At 39.0% G+C, this 21,999-nt stretch overlaps 4 protein-coding genes across 9 annotated transcripts in view; 2 read left to right on the top strand and 2 right to left on the bottom strand.

The window, feature by feature from the left end:
• LOC130685930 (cyclic AMP response element-binding protein A-like) lies at positions 1-5,120 on the bottom strand. 5 transcript variants are annotated; one of them, XM_059497615.1, is made up of 9 exons: positions 4,965-5,120; positions 2,556-2,892; positions 2,266-2,453; positions 2,123-2,195; positions 1,551-1,783; positions 1,268-1,465; positions 964-1,128; positions 776-883; positions 1-691 (listed from the first exon to the last, which is right to left on the bottom strand). In XM_059497615.1, exons 1-8 carry the CDS (start codon positions 5,058-5,060, stop codon positions 836-838), a joined length of 1,338 nt encoding a protein of 445 aa, XP_059353598.1. In that variant the 5' UTR covers positions 5,061-5,120; the 3' UTR covers positions 1-691; positions 776-835. The 5 variants fall into 5 exon arrangements, with proteins under 5 accessions (XP_059353598.1, XP_057365204.1, XP_059353599.1 ...); XM_057509221.2 differs by having other exon boundaries at positions 1-686; XM_059497616.1 differs by having other exon boundaries at positions 782-883.
• A 2,568-nt stretch (positions 5,121-7,688) lies between these two features.
• Positions 7,689-13,418, bottom strand: LOC130685939 (AP-2 complex subunit alpha-like). The gene is made up of 18 exons (XM_057509234.2): positions 13,306-13,418; positions 12,459-12,546; positions 12,184-12,395; positions 11,917-12,110; positions 11,618-11,849; positions 11,439-11,547; positions 11,224-11,374; positions 10,916-11,084; positions 10,721-10,858; positions 10,476-10,658; positions 10,274-10,405; positions 10,015-10,212; positions 9,578-9,930; positions 9,219-9,348; positions 9,002-9,140; positions 8,758-8,902; positions 8,481-8,685; positions 7,689-8,409 (listed from the first exon to the last, which is right to left on the bottom strand). The coding sequence occupies exons 2-18, from the start codon at positions 12,520-12,522 to the stop codon at positions 8,332-8,334; spliced, it is 2,832 nt and encodes a 943-aa protein (XP_057365217.1). The 5' UTR covers positions 12,523-12,546; positions 13,306-13,418; the 3' UTR covers positions 7,689-8,331.
• Positions 13,150-16,469, top strand: LOC130685926 (speckle targeted PIP5K1A-regulated poly(A) polymerase-like). Its single transcript, XM_057509211.2, has 6 exons — positions 13,150-13,605; positions 13,756-13,927; positions 14,019-14,136; positions 14,202-14,305; positions 14,587-14,865; positions 14,978-16,469. Exons 1-6 carry the CDS (start codon positions 13,591-13,593, stop codon positions 16,462-16,464), a joined length of 2,175 nt encoding a protein of 724 aa, XP_057365194.1. The 5' UTR covers positions 13,150-13,590; the 3' UTR covers positions 16,465-16,469.
• A 448-nt stretch (positions 16,470-16,917) lies between these two features.
• Positions 16,918-21,999, top strand: part of LOC130685923 (eye-specific diacylglycerol kinase-like) — a 47,266-nt gene continuing 42,184 nt past the window's right edge. Inside the window, exons 1-2 of one of the 2 annotated variants that reach the window (XM_057509206.2) lie at positions 16,918-17,099; positions 17,495-17,644. In XM_057509206.2, coding sequence (XP_057365189.1) covers positions 17,514-17,644 — 131 coding nt within the window. In that variant the 5' untranslated portion in view covers positions 16,918-17,099; positions 17,495-17,513. Of the gene's footprint in view, positions 17,100-17,376; positions 17,398-17,494; positions 17,645-21,999 lie in introns of those variants that run through there. The other variant, XM_057509208.2, reaches the window with a different exon arrangement.

Below are 21,999 nucleotides of genomic sequence, written 5' to 3'. Positions count from 1 at the left end.
TTTGTAGAAAAAAGCAATCAATCGTGTAATAATAATGCGTGCCCTGAAACAAACGATACATAACAATAGAAAAAAGGAACAGAAATTTCAAACAAAACGGAGCAAAAAAAAATGAAAGGCGATGATGATAGCTACGTGATCCCAAGTATAACCGATGAAAGTTTAAGAATCCCATGAAAAAAAAAAACGAAATCAACAGCAATTGAAAAAACAAAACACGGGTCAAAAATATGTAGAAAATAGCATACACTATTTCAAACCAGTCACCATGTTCAATGCTTCACCTTTTTTTTAGGAAAAAAAAAGCACGCAAAAAAAAAAAAAATGAAAACACAGAAAACAAACAGTAATGGAAACAACAACGTTTAAGGTGTCAGAGAACGTGAATAAACATGAGAACAGATAAAAAAAGAAGTTATTTTTTGGCGTGTACCGATTGCACGCGCTAGTCTTCAAAAAAACATAATCCAGCAAAATAACAAACAGCTTACCCCACGTTTTGTTTATCTATTAATAAGAATAGGAGAATGAATGAAATCCGTCGCAGTAATAGCCGATTGCGCGCATGAGGGAGCGTAATGCCAAAAAAAAAAAAATCAGGATCGACGTCTTCAAATCAGAATATTTTGTTAGTTTTTTTTTAAAGACTAGCTATTACAGATGTGCAACGGAGTATCAGGTATTTCCTACTCTACATGCAAAAACAAAATCAAAATTTGTCATCAATATTCAGAGAAAGTGTTTCACAGTTAGACACAAAAAAAAATCGATTTACCCAAACAAAATGGACGGAATGATTTTTGACAGGCTCATTTCATCTGTCAGTCACAAACGTTTAGCCTCTAGTTGAAAAGCAGTCATCGACTTCTTTAATAGGTATAGACTATACATAATGTAAACGAAATGTCCGAATTCCATTACGGCTGTCCATCAAACCAATCGTAGACAATATATTCACATTACCATTTCATCAATTTGATGAGAATTTAGATCCCCGCTGTTGGATCGTTTACTACAGAGGTGCTTGAGGCGTGTCAGTTGAAGCTGAAGGGCCGCATTGTCCGTCTCCAACTTGTGCAGCCGCTGGCGATAGTCGCTGTTTTCGTCGGCCAGCACTTGAGCCCGTCTCTGTCATCGAGAGGGCGGACAAAAAATTAGCACACGCCTTTCATTGACTGCATAAACTATCTACCCCCCACCAATTCGTCCTCGCCTCCCTCCCCCATTCCAAATATATATATACATTTAAATAACAAATGTTGTTTACCTCAAGCGTGTCCATGTATTCTTTTTTTTTTCGACGAGACTCCTGAGCCGAGATTTTATTTTTAATCTTGCGGCGGATCTTTTTCAATGATTTTTCTTCGGCTTTCGTTAGGGGCAGTCGAGTTGGCACTGGATAGCCCTCAGCTAACAGAGTTCTTTTTTCTTCCTCTGTCAGTTGAAGCACTCCAGTTGAACCTTTCTGCAAGTTAAAAATAATTTAAGTTTTTTTTTTTTGTTAGATTGAAATAAGATTTGAGGATTTAATTCATTGATTTTCAAATTACAGGTTGGTAGCTGATGAGAGGGCTGTTAATAGGGTGGCGGCTGCTACCGCTACCGAACAGGTCGGGTAATGGCTTGGTGGTTAAGAGAACGCGTCCGGCCTGATTTAATCTTCTAGTTGCGTTTTCGTTGCTTTCTTCCGACTTGGGAGAGGCAGCTTCCCTTTCAGGAGAAAGACTTCCTTCGCTGTCACTTGACGTCGACGACGGAGGCGTAGGGGGCAACAAAAAACTAGCTGCGATGACGCGCAAACATGCAAATAAAAGAAATTGAAATTTCGAGCGAAAAAAAAAAGGGACAACTAAAATGATCGTTTTTCTCTATTATTCGTCAAGTTTCTCGAACTGTACGTTATCTTATAACATTAACATTAACAAATATATATCATTCAGGCAACTTTCCGGGTCGTAAACGTAGGAAAAAAAGGTGGGCGCCATAAGCGGAAGGTAGTCCGAACTGCCGCAACAAGTGCGTCGCAAGTGCGTCGCCATATGCGTTAATGGACGTGCGTGTACGGCAATGTAAACGTTTAACAAAAAAAAAAATGGGGTTACGAATAAAAAAATGTTTTCACCTGATTTATTAGAGCACGAAGTGTTTGCGACTCTTGTCAGCATTAGGCGGCTGTTTCCAGGCACTGCCTTCGTCTGAAATAATTACACGTCCAACGTCATTAAAGTCCAATTATGCAAATAAGAAAAAAAAATAGTTGATCACCTTGGCAGTGGGTCGTTCGCGGTTGCACGAAGTGTTGGAAAACGAAATGGATCGCTTCCGTGATTCCGAGCGGGAATTTTTCAAATCAAACTGGGCGTCGATGAACGTCGAAGGAGAGGCTGGTCGCGGAGAAGCTGGTTCCGTCTTGACGCCCACTGAAAGTGGATCACAAAACGGGTTTCCTATTCCTGGACATATCCAACATATTTCTGATAATTCTTTTGTTGTTCTTTGTTGTACTGGTTGAACCATAACAGACCCAAAAAAATAGAGAGGGAAACCTGTTTTACCTGTAGTGGAATCAGTGTCTTCTGAAATTTCTACCTCTCCTCGGCTACCGATGGTGATGTTGAACGTGCTCGTGTGATCCTTGGAACTGATGAGCGAAGCCTCAGTGTACAACGACGAATTGGGATGAACGCGGTTGGTGTAGCGGCGAATGGGGTTAGTCAAAACTTTGTTGGTCGTGTCGGTGATGAGCCGATCGTGTAACACCACCATGCCAGTGTCGCTCACAGAGAGGCCGTCGTTGCTGTCATCTTCGACGGGCATCAAACTGAAGCTTAGCCCAGTTGGCCAATCGGCGTGCTCGTAGCTTTCGGGGTCTTGCAATTCCACCACCATCGACTGGTAGACGAAAGAACAAGAAAAAAAAACAATGTAAACAAAACAGCAAAACGCCCACAACAGTTTATGAAAATTCAAATTTAGTTAATTTAATATTTCTAAAAATGTGTTTGAGTTCCTCATGACGAAAAAAGCCAAAATAACGAGAAAAAAAGAGTGCTGTGTAACCTTTTCAGTGGATTCGAACACAAGTTGAATCACGTAGGCAAACAGAAAAAGAGCAGACGACAAAAAACTCTGAAGAAGGTTCCGTAAGTTTTTTTTTTTGTTTTTTTTTGTTCCTTGCGCTTTTTTTTTATTTACTTTGTGGTGTTGTGTGACTGCTTTTCAAGGCGAACGACGCGAGGGACTGTTGACCGAAATGACACCGACATTTCTTTTTTGTGGTGTATAAACAAGTTAAACGTAGTCTCATGGCTACTATTTAGATGACTTGAGAGTGAAAGTCCCCTCAAAAAAGTTTCAAAACTCTTTCTCCTGTTTTGTGAGTAACAAGTGCACTAGCAGAAGATTACCATCTGTTAAGGACGAAGACAACAAGCGTTGCACGCTCAGTTGGCCATACACACCGAAGAAACAGGGAGGAATGAGAAGCAAGTAACGAACCAAATGAAAGAGAGAGAGAGACTCAACGAAGAAAATAGGAAGAATAACAAGAAAAAAAGAAGTTTCACTGCTTGTCCTTGACCACCGGCTAATGAACTCTCTCCCCACGCTTCCCGCTCTGCTGCTAAACGCACCACAGTGCAAAGTAACAGCAGTACGGGAAAAGGCTTCGGATTAGCATCAACCAACAATGTGCCAAATTTGTTTAAAACAAAACCAAAAAATCGTGCGTCTCTTGTTTCAGATTTATAGGGTTTAAGAAAAAAACAAAATTTCTTTAGAATGAATTTTATGCAGTCGTGTAAACATAGACTTTTTTTTTCTCTAAACAACGTGCTTATCTGAAATTCCATAATTTTAGAACTGTCAAACGGCACACATGTTCGAAAATGGCGGCTCATCCGTTCAGATGCCGTTTCCTTTTGGGAGGCATTTCTTATCGCGTAGAAGCCAAAAAACCAAACTTTTTATTTATCGTGTGTACTTTTCAAACGTGTGGTTATCATCTTCAAAACGAATTGCTTTTCCTCGATCTAATGACATCTAGGAGTTCCCCCGCGTCCGTTTAAGGATTGCAACATCGATTGTAAAACCTGTTCAGAGAGTGCAAATGAAAATGTTTGATCTTTTCTTTTTAGGAAAGATGTTTGATCAATTTCAGCATCGAAAACTATAATTTGGCCAAAAATGTGCAAAATAAGGACGACCGAAAATGCCAGGCCAGTGAACTCGTCTTCAAACGACATTTTCAAAAGAGAACCGGTTTTTTGTTACAAAGGAAAATTCTCTGCTATGGTGCAAGTATACAACAAAATAAAAAAAAAAATGCCATCCAATTTCGTATTCAAGCTCAGCTTCTTTATATCGGAGTTCCAGCAAGCGTGGCCTTGAACGCCAGAAGCGATGACATATCAAACACAGAAAACTTTCAATTTTGGTATCAAACAGGTAATCACGCAGCCAAAAAATTACGGCACTAATTTCATCTACTCTACAGAGAAAGCTTTCACAAATATGTGTATTTCTATTTTTTCAAGACCACGAGATCAATACGAAGGACTCTGTAATTTTTACCCTACGGTCAAGATAACGCCCCATCATATTCCCAACAAAAGAACAATTTCTACCTGAAGGTCAACGGTAACTTTCGGTCATTTTTAAGAGGAAGCACAATGCACACGAGACTTGATTCTTTTTTTTTTCTTTTAAACCATCAACAGCCACCTCTTTTTTTCTGCCGTGTAATAGAGCAAAGATTTCCGCCCCCACTTCAGAAAAATGCTTTCCCTAGTCCCATCTCGCACGTGACCGAGTCCCACCCAACATTTTTCTTTACGTCAATGTACTCCTTTACCCTTCGAGCTCTCACCGTTTAAAGTCTGGGTCGCTTTTAGGCTTGTCGAATCAGCGGAAGTTCACACAACATGTACGACAGAAAATGTGTGTTTTTAAAAAGAAAGACTTACCGATTCAAAAGATTCCGATTCCCACAGTTCTGGTAGAGCGTCCATGCTCTCATTGTAGTCACAGAGCGGCTGTTCTAAGCTATCGAAAGCATCCATTTCGTTCACTGTTTGACAATCCCGGAAAGAAGAAGAAAAACAAAAAAATTGTTCAACCTTCACGAAATGTTTTGATGCACGAAAAAAACAAAACAAATTCACATAGAACACGAACAGTCAGTTCATTTCCTTCCGGGACTTGGCGAATGAAAACGACGAGAGAAGCACCACGTTTATTGCGGTTTTGTTGGTGTAGATTTTCTCGCCTGTTCAAATTCTCGAAAAATCGGCCAGATATTTCCTGCCCAACTGACACCGACCTTTGCAATCAGACCAAAAACAGAACGTAACGTGATATTTTGACGTTTTCCAAATGACGTTAAGACCTTCAAACTTGTTCAACGCAAAGTCTTGCACAAGTGGCTATTAAAACAATTGCCAACTAAACTGCTTAAGTAATAATAATAAAAAAAACAACAACAACAAACGAACAAGAGATGTCTGTGTAGGGATGGATGACGCAGAGTTTCAATCCACCTGTTCACTCGTCGACGGTTCAGAGACAACTGCCGGTTCGCCGGCAGCCGGCCCTGGCCATACACACACGCGAAGTCGCTATAAAGGCCCAAAGCACAAGTTGTATATACGCGTAGATAGGAAAAAAAGGGGGCGATTTGAACATTTCTTTTTTTTTTTTTGAACATACACGCGCTTGTCTAATTTATTCTTTCCTAACCTTTATTTTTCACTCCAATTACTATTTTTATTTTTGCGTTGGATTTCGGTTTTTCAGTGTCGAATTTTTCAATTTGATTTGAACTGAATTTTTGGGAATGGTAAATACACATAGAAATTGAGTGAATTTTAGGAACTTACGTGCTGCTATGCTGTGTGTGTGTTTTTTTACGAGGCCACCTTTTTTCGTGAAACAGATGTTTATGCACATTTTCGTGTATTGTATTTGTTGACAAAATGGCAGCAAAAAGATAATGTGAATATCAGACAAGGATTCATTGCTTAAGCCACAGTTATTAATAATTCACTTATATTTAATTTAATTAAGACATTAAAAAATTAGAAATTAAAAATAAATACAATTAAAGTTCCCCTTAGAGAACTTTCTGGAGTGCTTGAACCGTAACGTAATCTAAAGATAACACATGCACATATAACATGTAAAGCGTATTAAAATCTAGCTTATCTTATCTTTAAATTTTTACTAGGGTAAAAAGAATCGCTCTAGTCGGCAGAGGGTTGGGGCAAAAATGAAACCCAACTGAAAATTAGAATTGGAATTGTGATTTCTGGAGGGTTAATGCGGCACATCAATCAATCAAAGGTGAACCTATCCTTCAAACGCCAATGGTGCTTTAGGCCGTCTATTTCTTACTTATGAAATAAAAAAAACCTGTTTAAATCCCCCAATTGTATTCTATATGTCTACCGTCAGCTTCTATAGAGGGTCTTTGACGAGGACGGTTATTAGGTAGCCCGTCATCACTGTGGGCAATGAACAACAATTTCAACACACACTACAAGGTTGAGCTATTCGTACACGTCCGACTTGTCTCTCACTCTAACGAGATTTTTCCAGGCTAAAAATAACTGGTAGAAGTTTTCTAATTTATTCGAGAAATTGGGCCGTCATTGGCCATCACTTTCACATTTCCTGATTCGATTTGACTTGTCTAATAGTTTTCAGGTCTTTTTTTCCATTCTAAAATTAAATCAGAGGTTCAAATGCAGACTAGACGTGACGTATGTTTACACATTTATCAGCAGCGAATACAATTTATGGATGCAGACTGCAGTCTAAACCATTTGAAAAATTTGACATTTAACAGACCACCCTAGAGATGAAATTCTCAGGTATACAATAAACAACCGTAGGTTATTCTAAAATTCTGTGAAACCTTTCGTAAATGATATTTAAGGGACAAAATCGTTTTGCCTGTTACCTCGTGTTCATCAGTCCCTCGTCAGGCCCTTGTCAGACGAACGTCATATATGTACTATATAGGTTACTCCTTTGCAGATGACTTTGAACAAGCGATTTAGCAGACGTCGGGACCTTCACAGTTTGTAGACAGACGTAACATTCAGTGGTGCGTTGTTTTTTTTTCTTTCTGGAAATTTCAGCAGCCTTGCCCTAACTCCCTATCCTCAAATAATGCCTCAGGAAACGCTTTTGAATGATTTTCGTTCAACTCACAAGTACACAACCTTTTTCACGTCACTCAATACGAATACAGTAAACAATTACATTGATTTGACAACACACGTGGTACTCATGTACGTACTAGAGATGAATACAATTAGAAAGTAATAAACGTGATCTAGAAACCCGTATATGGCCTGCATCTTTTTTTCTTAACTATTAACCACATTGAGCTTTGCACCAACGATTTCAGTGTTAACTAATGATTTATGAATTTTAGATATTCATTTAAGATTCATCCATTTGCAAATCATGGCTGACTATGAATCGCTGCTAAATTTCATGTTTTAATGAGTTTAAGATGAACAGTTGAAACACATATTTTGAAACGTCCAAAATCTATGTAAATCTAAAAAAACAGCGTAATTACATTTTCCTTGGAAACGAACGCTGCGTAGCAACTATACGGTTCGGCAATTATTTCCACACGGTTTCCCCTTACAACTGAGGATATTAGGAAGATGTTCAAGTTCAACAGAGAACACGTGCACAGTGTATTTTACTTTTTTATTATTATTTTTTTTTTGCCTTTTTTGTTGTTCTGGTTGGGAGAAAAGAGTCCGGGGTATAGAGAGTAGGGGCGTTTGAGAATAAACAGCTAAATAAGTAACAATGAAGAAAATAACAAAAAAACTAAAGTACGACAAACAGTAGAACTGCACAAAGAAAAATAGCTTATCTTTACGCCGCGCTAAATTGTTTTCCTTATGATGCCGAGGGTAAGAATGAATTCAATCAACCTCAGTCACCGGAATTCAAAGTACAAGGAGATAATATTGGTAAAGCGGGATATAAAGTGCACAAGACAACTAAGAAATCTTTTTTTTAACTTGGGAATTTCAAACAGATTTTTCTTTTAAAAGAGAGGAAGGGGGGCAGGGGGAGGAGAAATGACCGATTTTTTAAGTTTTTTGTCGGTAGAGCCACCATCAAAAAAGAAATTGTTTGTCTATTACAAACATGTTTGACGAGTGAAGATTTTTTTAAAAGTTGTTTTCAGAAAAAATCTTCGGTCATTCGAACAACGATAATTATTCCCCCCTTTCTTATGTAGGTAGATGTCAGCTGTTGCCATTGCTATATAAGTTCAGTTTACACACACCTGCCTGCTGATCAAAACTGATCGCACAGAAGCTCGCATATCAGCTTTGCCACCGAATCCTTGCTTGAACGAATCGTCAGCCGATACATCTAAAAACAACAACAAATGAATTGACATTTAAAGCTCACGTGATGTTTAGAAATTGTTAATTCGCTCTCACCTGGGCTTGACGGTTGGGTTCGAGCCGTAATAAGCAACCAATCTGTTGCGTTCGAGTGTGTATGATGCCAGCACTAACGTAATTTTCCGGGTTCGGATCAATACCGTCTAGCAATTTCATACCTGTGCCGATCAATTTCGTGCGAATATGAGATGCATCGATCGGTTGAGTGGCTTGGAATATTTTCTGGGCTTCTTGATTGGATCTGAATTACGACCGCATTTCGTTAAACCGTACATTAAATGAACAGTGATTGAAAATAGCTTGTCACACTCACCCGCTGAGATTCTTCCAACGTGTAAAGAATGCTTCCGAGTTCATCTCGGTAGGTTCAAAAAACTTATTAATCGTCAACGGCAACTTCAAACTCAACCGCTGTTGCACTCCGTTGTAAAGGAAGAGAATAGTTAGCGTCGGGTATTCTAGAAAAGAAATAGCTGACGTTAGTCACTGACCAGTCTCGTAAAAATAAACAAACTGTAATTACAGTAGCTCAAAAACAAGAAAAAAAAAATGTATACCCAAGAACTCGTCGACGCATTCGACGTTGACCAGCTGTTGAATTTGTGCGCCTGCATCTACGTTCACATCGACGGGCTTCACTTGAAGAATCAGTTTTGTTGCCAGATCTCCTGGAGTACCCACCGAAGAAGAAAACCCCTAAATCACGACATGTTCGTTTGAAAAAAAATAAAACAAGGCCAAAGAATTTCATATGGATCAGTCTCATTTGACTACCTGTAGTGCGAATGAAGTTTTATTGCCGAAATATAGCGCGATACGCCCGAGATTCTGACGAAATTCGGACTTGACTCCAATTTGTAGCAGATCGTTTTCAAAAAGCACTCCGTTATTCTTGCATGCGAACCTAACCGCAGAAAATGATGATACCATTATTAAGCATAGCGGAAAATTGCCTGGCCTTACAGTTACAAACAGCAGGCGATAATTCAAAGTAATCTTAGTTATGATGTCTAGACTTTCGTCGATAGAAGAAAACTTTAAATAATCAAGTTTAAACAAAACGATAAACGGAACGGAGTTGCGGGAAGTGAATTGGGGAAAAATTGATGGGAAAAAGAAATTGAATGAAATACTTCTTCAAATTGTCGATCGGTTGGAATGAAGAACCGAATCCATTATTGACACTCGGCGGGGACGCTGAGCTGAACACATCGGCAAGCATGTCGACTAATGGAGCAGGATTTTGTGTCGTTGTCGGTGCAGAAGGAGACGCCAGACCAAGAAGATCGTTGCTCTGGCCACTAGTATTATGATTCGCGTGATTCGTCACGGCATTCAACGCAGGGCTTTTTCGCTCTTTAGGAGTAGCTCCATCGCTTCCTGGTGCTCCCGGCTCGGCCACACGACCCGGCTTCTTCTTCTTTAATATTGCCAAGATTGAAGATTCACGTTCAGGGAAGGGAGGCATTTCTTCTAAAACAGTTGCCTATGTAGCAAAGTCAAAATGATATCAATAAACTCAATCAAGTTTGCTTTTTAATGTAGCCAAAATCAATAAAGAAAACCCTACAAGAACATCCGTGGAGGCAACAATACTAAGTTGAAGGTATTCGGAAGCACGTTGCTGTAGCTCAGCATCAGCGCTACGTAGATTATTGTCAGCTTTGAAAACGTCCTGAATGAGATGTTTGATTTCCGGAAACAAATTGACGAACTTAACGTATGTGGTCAGAAGAAGAGCGCGAGTATTGGCCGAACAAAGATGGTACTGAAATGGGAAAATTCTTGTGAGCATGACGTCAGACAAAAATAAAAAGGGCTGCTTTTACTTTGGAATGTAGAAGTTGGAACTGGACAGCGGGGGAAGAGCGTTGATCTCCGGCAATAAGATTGCCAAACTCCCCTAAAACATAGGAACCTACTTTCACCATATTTTCGTGGCACGCTGGCGCTTGAAGAGCCTGTTTTAAAAGTTGTCTCGTTAAACATTGAATGAATCCAACAGTTAATGAAAAAAAAACAAGTATATACTTCGAAAACTGTTTTAGCTGCGTAACCCTGAACATCATCTCTGTTAATAACAATCTGGATAACGCGGAACCAGACTTCGTCGGAAACGTAGTCACCAGCGATGCGAATCAAATTGAGAATAACATCGACGTACCACGTGTAGTCTGTGGCGTATTTTTCAGCTAAAATAGCTACTTTCAACACCTGAAAGAATCGCACGAGTAAACACATTTGGGTGTCAAAACAATCAACCGATAAATGCTCACCATTTCTTCTCGAATAGAATAGTCGGCAGTTTCGAGATAATTTAACATTTCCTGGACAATCTCTTCGGCGTTGCTCTTATCGCACATGGCATACAGAAGATCCACAGCTCGTTGACGAACCGATACATCCCGTTCCGTCTAGAAAATTGAATATTTAACTAATTCATTTCTCGTGGTGGTATGAATACCTTTTACCTTAAGTGCATTGATGACCGTCTCCTGATGCTTTTTGACAGAGTCGTGCGAAAATTCTGAAGTAGCCAACAGGCAAAGCGACTCTAGCGCTAGGTATCGCAAGTTCGTTTCACGGTGGGATAAGAATTGGCCGAGTTGATTACATCCACGAACAAGCAATGTTGCATCACTAAAACGTGCAAAACAAGTCAGTGAATTACGGCGAAAGAGAATTTAAAATGCAACACTGATAATACGGCGCGGCCATAGCCGATCGTGACAGAGCAATAAAAAATCATATATCCGGTTTGATTTTATAAAAAACCCACCTATCTGCATGGATGATTAGGCTGATTGCCTCAAAAAGCACCGCGTTTTTAGCATTGGAATGCTGTACTTTCTTCGATTTCGGCGGTTCTTGCGCCTTGTTCAAGATAGTCTCTAAGCATTCAGTTAGACGTCCACGAACGCCGGCATCCTCTTTAAGAAAAAGAATTGTTCATATGTAGAAGAATATTAGTATTGAACGGAACTAAGGCCGTACCCGGTGGTGGATAATTTTGAAGTAGTCTCAAAAGCTTAACAGACAGCCAAGGAGCTGGTACGAAGTAATAAGTGTAGTCCTGTAAGTCTGTGTAACTTGCTGTCACGATCTAAAATTCCGGAAAACATTGTTTACATTGTAATAGGAATTAAAAATTTGAATTCATATATTTTAATTACCCGACTCAGACGAGACACGGCTAAACTAACGCATCCTTTATATTCGTCAGTGTTACGTTTTACCAGAGCTTCAATCAAAGAAGCAGCAGCTGTCACAACTCCTAGATGTTGGTCGTTCAATAAATGAATGATACGTGACGTCCATTCTCCACTGGGTATGACTTCTGGGCACGTTCGTAGCAACCTCAAAAGGCAGAGGGCAGCCGATTGCTTAACAACATCCATTGTGTCTCTATTCATAAATTATTATTTTAAACAGGCCTTATTTTAAAACACTGATAGACAAATGGAATGTATACCCCGACACAAGCAGTTTCGGGATTTCTGTACCAAACGTCTCTGCCATTTCTTTGCTCCCAATGTTGGCAATGCACTGAAGTGCCAAATTTACATGAATTGGATTTCGTGAAGCTAGGTCATTCTTTATGCTCTGAATGATCAAGCGAATCAGGTCGCTGTTAGTGTTTACCAGCACCGAGATGAAAAGGTAGCCCTAGACAAAAATACATAGAATAGTAAATGTTAGTACGCAAAATTACTGGAGAAGTTGAAGTATTTTGACGTACTATTTGCTTCTCGGTGTACTTGTTGGACGACAGTAGATTGACGGCTTCCATATGGCCGAAATCGATGTCATGTCCCAACAGAAAAATGAATAACAACTTGCAAACATATTTCTTTTTCTGATATCCATCCAATGTTTTGTCCCCTTTAAATTTCGATCGTATGTTGGCCAGTTCCTTGTTAATCCGCTTAATTTCGGCTTCTTTGCTTTTGCCTGCATAAAGATTTTTAAAACATTAATTAATCCAAAATAATTAGAAAAGAAAGAAAAACATACAATTTCGAATGTCTGAAATGAAGACGGCCAGGCCTCGCATACCATCTCCTCTGACGGCCGGCATTCTCTTTTTGTTATCCACTCGTAACTGTAATGGAAAAAGTTAAAAGAAACATGCTAATCCAAACATACAGTGAATCTTATTGTAGAAGAGTATATTTGAAAAACATCTATGGTTGCGAGAGCGCTTGCGCCAAGTCGTCAAAGCATACGAAGCCACCGATATTGATTTCATGATGCTGCCTTGTAAAAGGTCTCGTACGATAAACTTTCATGATAAACACTTTTTTAAATCTGCCTAGTTATAATTTGAAATGACATTAAAATAGAAACAAAATGGAAAGAAAATCCTGTGACATTTTGTGGTTCATTTGCAACCAATACGTACTCAAAACAATTTTCACAACTAATTATTGTAATAAAAACATCTAAAAAAAAGAATTCTTCTTCAACTAGTATCATTAAATTAAAATAGATTCCTGTTTTCAGTAGACTGACACAAGCATAACAATACGACTGAATGAGAATTGTTTTTACAAGAGGTTACTAATTTTAACACATTGTTAATGTATAAACCTTTTGCTGTCAAACCTCATAACGTAATCTTCTCAGGAAAATATGAGCTAAACTTTGAAAGGGCTATTAACAGTATATATAAGAATTTAAGAATTTTAAATGTGGAGTCTTGTCAGCCTTTGGAAACATAAACCAGTGAGTTTGGAGTAGCTTCGAAACGTCATTCTTCCGCGTTGTTGGCAAACTCAACACAACCATTGGACATTCCAAACATAATGATAACTGCCAGGTTTTGGCAAAAATAAACGAAAACCTTGCTCACAATTCTTACCGAGATTTCGACCGGTGAAACTGCTTCAGAAACTCCTGTCCTGTGGGACTACACAGCGAAATATGAAGAAACCACCCACTTCACATCTAAGACATCTAGGACATCTGGTGGCTCAATAATGCAAATGTTGTCTGCTTTGCGAAATCGAACCACGTTTTGCTCATGTTCCAAAACAAATTAATGAAGTTGCTTTCCAGTTTCCACCTGTAACAGTCCCAGGCATTGAGCTATCATTCACGAATCAAGGGTGCATCAGCACACGTTCTTGATAAGATATTGAGAAAAATGGATAAGGTCAAGGTACGCTTATCGGTGTTTGTTTAAATAAGTTTCGGCTGCGATTGAAGGCAGTTACCGGTTTAAATATTTCGTACATAAAGTTTTGGAGGTTACCTTGACCAACAATCCTGTAGCCAGTAATTGTACAATGACTTCTGTATTTTAATTCAGCAAAAGACAACCTATATGGCAAAACAGTTGTGTGCTGTTTGCAATATCAGGGTGGATCGAAGCAGCATGGAACAACATTTGAAGGGGAAAAAGCATATCTCTTTGTTAAACCAAGTAAAAACAAAAAAGAGAATAGAGGGACAAGCATGCAGTGAAGGAGTCTATGTTACAGGTGAGACATTTAAAGATACAGCGAGTAGTTATTTGAGCATTCTGATATTTCAATATTATTGTTAAAATGTGTCTCGGAACAAAATGAATAGGAATTCCAACTTCAGTTAACAATGCAACATTGCTGGAACATTTTAAAAGCTTTGGACAAGTGGTTGCCATCCAAAGATATGAAACAGAAAACCGAGCACTGTTGCAGTTCAAGTCAAGGTTAGTGGATTCAGCATGAACTGTAGTGCTATTCAAAGTTTATTATAAAATTGGCTTATTTAAAGAAAGCAGGCCCATGCAGCACTGAAAAGCTCTCACCATGTTGAAGGAAGTGTAATTGTGGTTCGTCCACGAAGAGCCGTTCAGCATCAAACAACCACACCAAAAGGTTTATTTTAAGCTTACTAATTTCATCAATTTATCCTAGACGTTTCGTAATCTAACCTACGTAAATTTACGGTATCATTAGTTCTCCATTTATTTCCGTAATCTACTGCTCCGTTACTACCGATTCAGGGGCATGTCCGATGTCTTCGTCCTAACTCGTAAGGTGTTAGTGTTAGTAGGAAGAGGCGTCAGGCTATTAGAATCTGTACATGTCAATCAAATTTTCTGTTGGCAATCTAATCAAACTAATATACTTTTTTCCTATATTTCACTCTATTCTAGATGGTGTGACGAATCACATAGAAATTTTTAAAAATGCATTGGAAGAATCCATGAAAACAGATCCTGAGATGTCTATTGACGAACAGCTTCGTTCGCTGCCCACAGTCTTGGAAGTCACAAAAGAAGAAAAGTGCCGACAGACACAGATTATCTCAACGCTAGAAGAATGGTTGTCACTCGAATTTCCATCTTGCCGACTTCACCTGTTTGGATCGTCTGTTTCTGGATTAGCTTTTCGTGGTGAATCAGATCTTGACATCTTCATGGAAACTCCGACAAGTATGAAACGAAGCTTTGTTTGTATTGAACTTAGAAATTAAAAATTGTAAATTAGAAAATTTTTTCTTCATTTTTTATACTGGTAAACGTAATTATTTTCATCTTTTTATAGATGACAGTGTGTCCTCTGATAGGGAGCCATTTTCGTCTCAAGAAGAAACGCTGGAAAAACAGCGGGAACATGTGATTGACGTTCTCCGCCGAGCATCTCACATCATACGCCGTCATCCAGACGTATCCGATTTGTTCGTCGTCTCCCACGCACGTATACCAGTTTTAAAATTCGTCCACTCTCCAACAGGAATTAAGTGCGATCTCACTTGTAATAACATCATCGGCGTCCAAAACTCGAAGCTGTTGTTCGCCCTGCAAAGCTTGGATGTCCGAATCAGACCTTATTTGTACGCGCTAAAATTCTGGGCGAAGAGTCATCGTTTGATTAGTTCTCCTGAATCATCCTTGTCGAGTTATGCCTTGACTCTTATGGCTGTATACTATTTACAACAAATTGACCCCCCTCTTATCCCAAATGTGGAATCGTTACAGAGCGCAGTGTCAGTTGAAGAACGGATGTCCTGCAATGGATGGAACATAAGTTACAAAGTACCATCTGTTACAGAATCAGTTAACATCGCATCTCAGATAACCATTATTGATTTATTGATTGGGTTTTTTCGTTATTATCGGAACCTCAATGCGAGTGAAATGGTTGTGTGCCCGCTTCAAGGGAAACTTGTACCTAAAATTGAATTTAAAGATTCTGCTATTTCTGCTAAAGAAGAACTGCCGTGCAACGATGAAAACCGTGATTTAAGACCTCCTTTGAAATTGAGCTTGTTGACTGTTCAAGACCCGTTCGAACTCGATTTCAACGTATGTTTTAATTTTCGGCATTTTGAGTTGTTCCAGTCCCTTTGCGAATCCGCGGAGCATACCTGCGTAAGGATTTTGGATGTAAAAAAAGAAGCCGATGTTTTAGATCTCTTGAAAACTACCGTAAAAACGAAACTGTCCCATGCCAAAGTCGTTGAATCTCCTCTCGAGTCTTCAGTGTTTCTCAGATTTCAACCGATTGACGATGGGACTAGTCCTGAAGAAGCGGAAAACTTGGTTCGGTCCGTTGGCCAATTTGTAGGTAGTTTATTTAGTTTTTCTTATGGTATTCAATTTGAAGAAAATACCCAAATTAAAAAGAAACATAAAAAAATTGATTCCAATTTCTCTATTCAAGACGAAAATGGTTCTCTTTTGAAATGGAGGACTAATTATTTAATGACTGTACCATTTGATGTCTGTACTAACAAACGCGAAGAGTTAGCTAGCCAAGTTGTGAGTGAAAATGCCAAATCTGTGCTCGATCGCGAAAGAGCTATTACGTCATTGCTGTCCTGTACGTCACCTGAAAATGTAACGCCATTTGCTGTTGTCAATTTTTCAATGAGTTATGACGTGGACCCGTTAGTTGTTAGCCTACGTTTCGGAAATACCGTTAGTACTAAAACATTTTTTTTGAAACTGGTGAAAGATTTTCGGCGTTGTTTAAGTAAATCTGTTGAAAATCATTTGATTGCGAACAACTTACAGTACAAGTTAAAATGATGAAATCCCTTGCTCATACATAATTTAAAAATGTATCGCTTTTTTATTTCATAAATTATTCCCTCGATCACCCATATCCCCTTAACTGTGCTGAATTTGAATATCCAATTCTGGAACAATGTCCGTTGCACGATGAATTTGTTTAGGGCAGTACGAGAAGGGGCCAACAGAAATCTAAAGACTTAGCCGACAACGCCTAACGAACTTGGCCCAATATTGAAATCGGTAAAAAAGCTAAGGTACAGTACATCTAACTGAAATCTCGTGAACGCAATGAATTGCATGGCTGAAAATATTTTTCTCACGCTTGTTCAAGAGTTTGAGTACTGTACTTTGTTACCGCATGTGGGCAGCCACAGTGGTACGTTTTACCGCTAGAGTTGCAATTCCACGCGATAGATGGTATTGTATGCGTGGTGGCAAAAGAAAACACGTTTGTCAGTTTCCGACAAGTGATGGTGTTGAATGTTGTTTTACCTTCAGCCTCAGTCATGTGGAGAAGTTATTGTTCTTAATGTATCGTTTAAAGTACTTTAGTTGTCGATCTCCAGTCAGTTTAGTTGAAGAATCCTCCATAAAAGTTATGATCTGATTGTTGCCAACTACTTGTAGAATGACACACCAATTGCTTCCTGGTATGATTTACGATTTTGCATGAACAGATGATTTTTTTAAAAGTAAACTAAACACACCTCACGTAGATCGGAATTTCTTTTCATGAAAATCGGAATTTTTCCAATGTTAATATTGATTTCATGTATTAAGAAAGGTGTGTTCAGCATGCTAATACCTAAACTTTTAATTCAAATCCATGTGCTTATTAACAATGATGGCCTTCAGAGCAGCACTGGAAATAGTGTTGCAAATGAAGGTTATTTTTGCCACTGGGTGTATTTGAGTATACTCTCGTACACCACATGTATTTTTAACAGGGTTTGCCTGTTTTTGGGTTTTCTATAATTGCTCTAAGGATTCGTGCATCTATCACTTTTTATTATATTATAGTAATGTTTTGTCCAATCTGTTTCAGGAAAGGAAGTTCCGTGACCATGACAGGGCTTTGGATGCCTGCTATGTTGGAAGATGGAAATGGAAATGTTCCTAAAGGCCAAGAAATATTCGTAGATGCAATCTCAAATGACAACACCCACATTCTTCATCAAGTTTCCACTGTAAAGAAGTAAGTCTTGACATTTTGGCTTTGCTTTTGTAGTTTAGTATTGCTTGCTCAAAATATTGATGCTGATGCTTGATTTTCATGCATCCTGCATTTCAACACTCAGTAGTGACCGTTTTAAAAGTCTAAGGTAGCTAGTTGCTACTGTGCCCCATGAAAACTTTGACTGCTTCCTTTGAAGCATGTGTTTCCTGGATCAACACACGATGATTTCGCGCAATGTGGTTGTGTATGGGTTAGTCAGCTGTTTCGTTTCCCCAGACTGGGCTGTGGTTTGATTCGTTTTGACAATTTTTATTCCAAACCGACCGACAGAATATTCTTTTTCGGCATCTGGCATAATTGTTTACACTTGTCGATGCAGTCGATGCATTACCAAAGTAGCAATCCTCTGCGTTTGCTTTCTTAACATTACTTACCACCTGCTCTCTGAGGAATTTCTGTTTCCTGCTTGAATTTAATAGCTGTTGACCTTGTCGAGTCCGTCATGCAAAATGGCGAACGGGAAAACGAAAGTTTTTTTTTCTTTTGTGTCACGTTGTGAATTATAATAACACAACTGGTATTTGTTAGAAGTGGTGGCGCGAAACCTTCGACTTTTGTAGTTATGAATAGCAATCCTGCTTCAGTCTTCAGACCATTTAATGCTATCCCTTCTCGAGAATTTGTGCCATTTCATGGAAACCTGCTTGGTTTATTCGGTGGAAGAAATTCTTTTTTCCTTCTTTTTGAAGTTGTTGAATTTAAAGACTTTTGAATTTTGCATAGTTTAACACGACTTCACGAAGTGACTGTTTCGACTTGAGAGGTTCAATTTAATTTATTAGCACCAACATAAGAACTTCTCGCTTTGTCCGACCATGTAAACTGACCTTCTCGTGGGACCGTTGAGTGAATTCCGAAGCGACTGAGAGTCTAAACGTTTTCATATTACGTTTGCCTTTGATTCACTATGGGTGACCCACGGTTAAAGGCATTTTTTTTTTTGTTTCTAATATTCAAAATATTTTCAAGTAGATTTCCATAAATTTGTTTTTAGCAACGCCGTTGCCATGTCTCTTTACTTTTCTTTTTTAATGCACTTGCTCGGAGCTGCAACTGTGAGAGAATGAATGTTTCCGTCTTGTACGTGCAGCCTTGAGAAGCATTCCAGTCGTTTGTTCTTGAAATGTTTGTGGGCGACGCTAAGCAGATGCATGTTGAAGATAGCAGATGGCATAAGGAAGGGAAAAAAAAAATAGTTCCACACTGATGACGTGGAGAATTATTTATTCAATTGCTGCAAGTCCACCGGCTGTGTGAAATCCCACGTACTTTCATTCATGTTTCGATTTTGACATGGTTCGCATATTGAATCGCGTGAATGCATTTACACCAATAGTCGAAAGTTGAACTTTTTCGAAAAAAAAAAACTCATTCGCAATTCTAAAAAAAAAAAAAAAAAAATCATTCTATAGCGATCGATATATAAATGGTCGATACCAAAGATGCGCATGTGTGTGTTTGTATCACATTACGTTTTCGGTTCGCATCATCGAATTGTTTGAACAAAAAAAAATTGCTTAGTGTCTACTATTAGATCTCTAAAAAAAAAAAAAAAAAAAGCCAGCGTGTTGTTTTAAGCAAAGGGCGATGACGTGTCGGCTATCCTTAATGAACGTTCTCGTCTTGCTAAGTGGCATTCTCTCCATTTTGCATACCCCCCCCCCGCCCCACTGCTCTTCTCGTATTGGAGATCAAAACAATTAGGATTACGAACGGATTAGACGTTGCTTGGCTAATGAAAACGACCTTCCCCCTTTTTTTTTTTCAATCGATATTCGTGTGGCAGTCGCTGAATGGCATGTATATTATCGCATTCCCCTTTGTTTTTTTTTGTTTTTTTTTAGGCTTGTTGTTGTTTTGCCATTTGATTTAGTTTTTTGAATGCTTCATGATTTGCCTGATCCCTCCAACAGATGGCATGTTGCTCGAAAAGTACCCATCAACGCGTAGAGGTAATGGATGTACTACAGTACACGGAAGATCGGTTATATTGACGTAAACCCATTGGCGGGGCAAAAAGTTGGCTTGTTTCGTTTGGTTGAATAGTCGTTTCACTGCATTAGATATTGAAGGGCAAACCGACACGAACTAACAGTGTTTTGCGGTTCCTTTTTTTTTTTTTTTCTTTCTTTTATTATTGACGCAAACCAAAGAATTTCAGCGATAACGATCCGTAAATGGTAAACCGACTAACGGCTGTTTTTTTTTTCTTTCTTTAGATTAAGAACGGTAGACGATCTTCAATTGTCTGCGTGTCGAAAATCCAGATTAAAATGAAAGGGAAAAAAAAAACGAAACGGAAAGCGAAAGGTTTGCGTTCTCACATGGTAGCCTTTCAAAGTCCTCTTTGTTGGATTGCCAAAAAAAAAAACTAAAATAATTATACGTGTAAGAAACCAGTGAGTTGTTCTGCCACTTTCCCTTTTTTAAAACTCGTTTTGGGAATGGCCATCCTTTTTTGAATTAATCTCTTTTTTTCCTGGTTTAATTAAGTGGAATTTGAATCTCGAAACCGTCCGTTAATGGGGTATGACTCATTTTTTCTCTCCCCCTCTTTTTTTTTTATTTATGAATTAAACGTAATTGATATTGATGGAGGAAAGTGAAAAAAAAACGGACGGTACTTAATGAAACGTATAAAACAATAATAACGTTCCTGAGGTGGGGCTCAAACGCATACGTTCGAGGGGTGGGCTCGTCCTCAACAGGTTTTCCCGACTTTTAGCCCTTATCCAACTGTCACGTTTTTTGCCTATACGCAAATCCGTTTTTGCCAAAAAAAAAATAAATCTTGAATTGATAAATAAGTGAATGCATCAACTGGTTTTTTTTTTAATTTAATTTTTGCATGAATAATTTATATCACTTATGCTGGCGAGTCTATTCAATGCGCGTCAATTTGATTGGGACGTGCCTTTGGGTTATTGGCACTGGCAGACGAGAGACACACACACACACACACACAGAGCCGATCCATCAGTTCGAAAAAAGACGTGTGTGGTTGCAAGTATGACGTGAATAGAGAGCATGAGACCAAAGGGGCAAGGCCTTGTGTATGTGTTTCGAGAGAGAGAGAGAGAGAGAGAGAGAGAGAGAGAGAGAGAGGGGGGGGGAGACTAGTTTGAGACGTCGCCAGCGTCGATCGGTTGAAGGGTGGGGGGGAGGTTTGCTTCCAGCGGACGAGGTTGTGGGAGGGAATACGGCAGCTAACCATTCACTCGCCGGAATCGGCGTCGTTCATACCTATCTCTCTCTCTCTCTCTCTCTCATCCGTGTCCGAACGCTCTTCGTTCACACATGTGTGTGTGTGTTTTTTTTTTTTTTCTTTTAAATATTTTATATTTCATTGTGTTCTTCTCCGCCGTTTGACCTTGGTGTCCTCTTATGAAGTGTACACCCTTCAACATGCTACCTGGCCATATTATGGCATAGTGTGTAATACACAGTTGTGTATGTGATAGGTGATGTGGTATAAGACGAATCGAAACTTGTTTTGCAGACGTGCTGTATCTCATTTTTTGTTTTTCACGACATCAGTGCCGCCCTTTTTTTTTTTTTTTTTTTTTTTTTGTTTTTTCTTCATTTCAAAACATCACCTGATTCCGGTTTTTGAAACGTGCAACGGGTTCCTTAGGGGAAGTTTTGCGTTCGCAAGTCGATTTGGCGACAGTGGAGCTCAACCTCGGCACAGTTCTAATATAGAACCAACAGCTGAAATTTGGCACCGTGTCTTTTTATTTTTGTTTTTAACGCTACTGTTTCTTTTGTTTTTCGCCGAGGTCCTTCTCTGTCCAGGCTTCTATCTGTTGTCGCGCTGATTGACGGTAGCGGCTGCGAGGAGGACATTTTTATTTGTTTCTTTTCTAAACAATTTCCTCACGTCCGTTCGAGATCACAGCAAAAACCGTCCGAAGAAGAAAAAACAAAAAACAAAAAAAAAAACAACAAAAAGAAAGATGGAGTCGTTATTGACTTTGAGTTTCACAGGCCGAATATGGTCGTAAGGATATAGCCAAAATATGGATTCGGTTTGGGGCATTGGTTGTTTCGATGGGCATCTCGAAATGGTTGTGGCAAAACAAATGAAATCTACGGACGTTGTTTAAAAAGATTTTGGATGTTGCCCGTTTGACCCCCTCCCCCCCCCCCCAGCACAAAATGTGAATCGTTTGGTGACAGAAGGGATGTCGTGTACCAGCAGTTTCGCAATCTCATTCATTCGCACAGCTTTTTTTTTTTGGTGATGGTTTTAAAATAAAGCATTTTGCATTGGGTTGGTTTGCACTCCGGTTCGCCTGGTTGTTACATGCCAA

Source organism: Daphnia carinata, chromosome 2 (assembly GCF_022539665.2).
Source record: "Daphnia carinata strain CSIRO-1 chromosome 2, CSIRO_AGI_Dcar_HiC_V3, whole genome shotgun sequence".
NCBI classification, from domain to species: domain Eukaryota; kingdom Metazoa; phylum Arthropoda; class Branchiopoda; order Diplostraca; family Daphniidae; genus Daphnia; species Daphnia carinata.
Note: the sequence above shows the minus strand (reverse complement) of the source record. Positions and strands in the feature narration are given on the sequence as shown.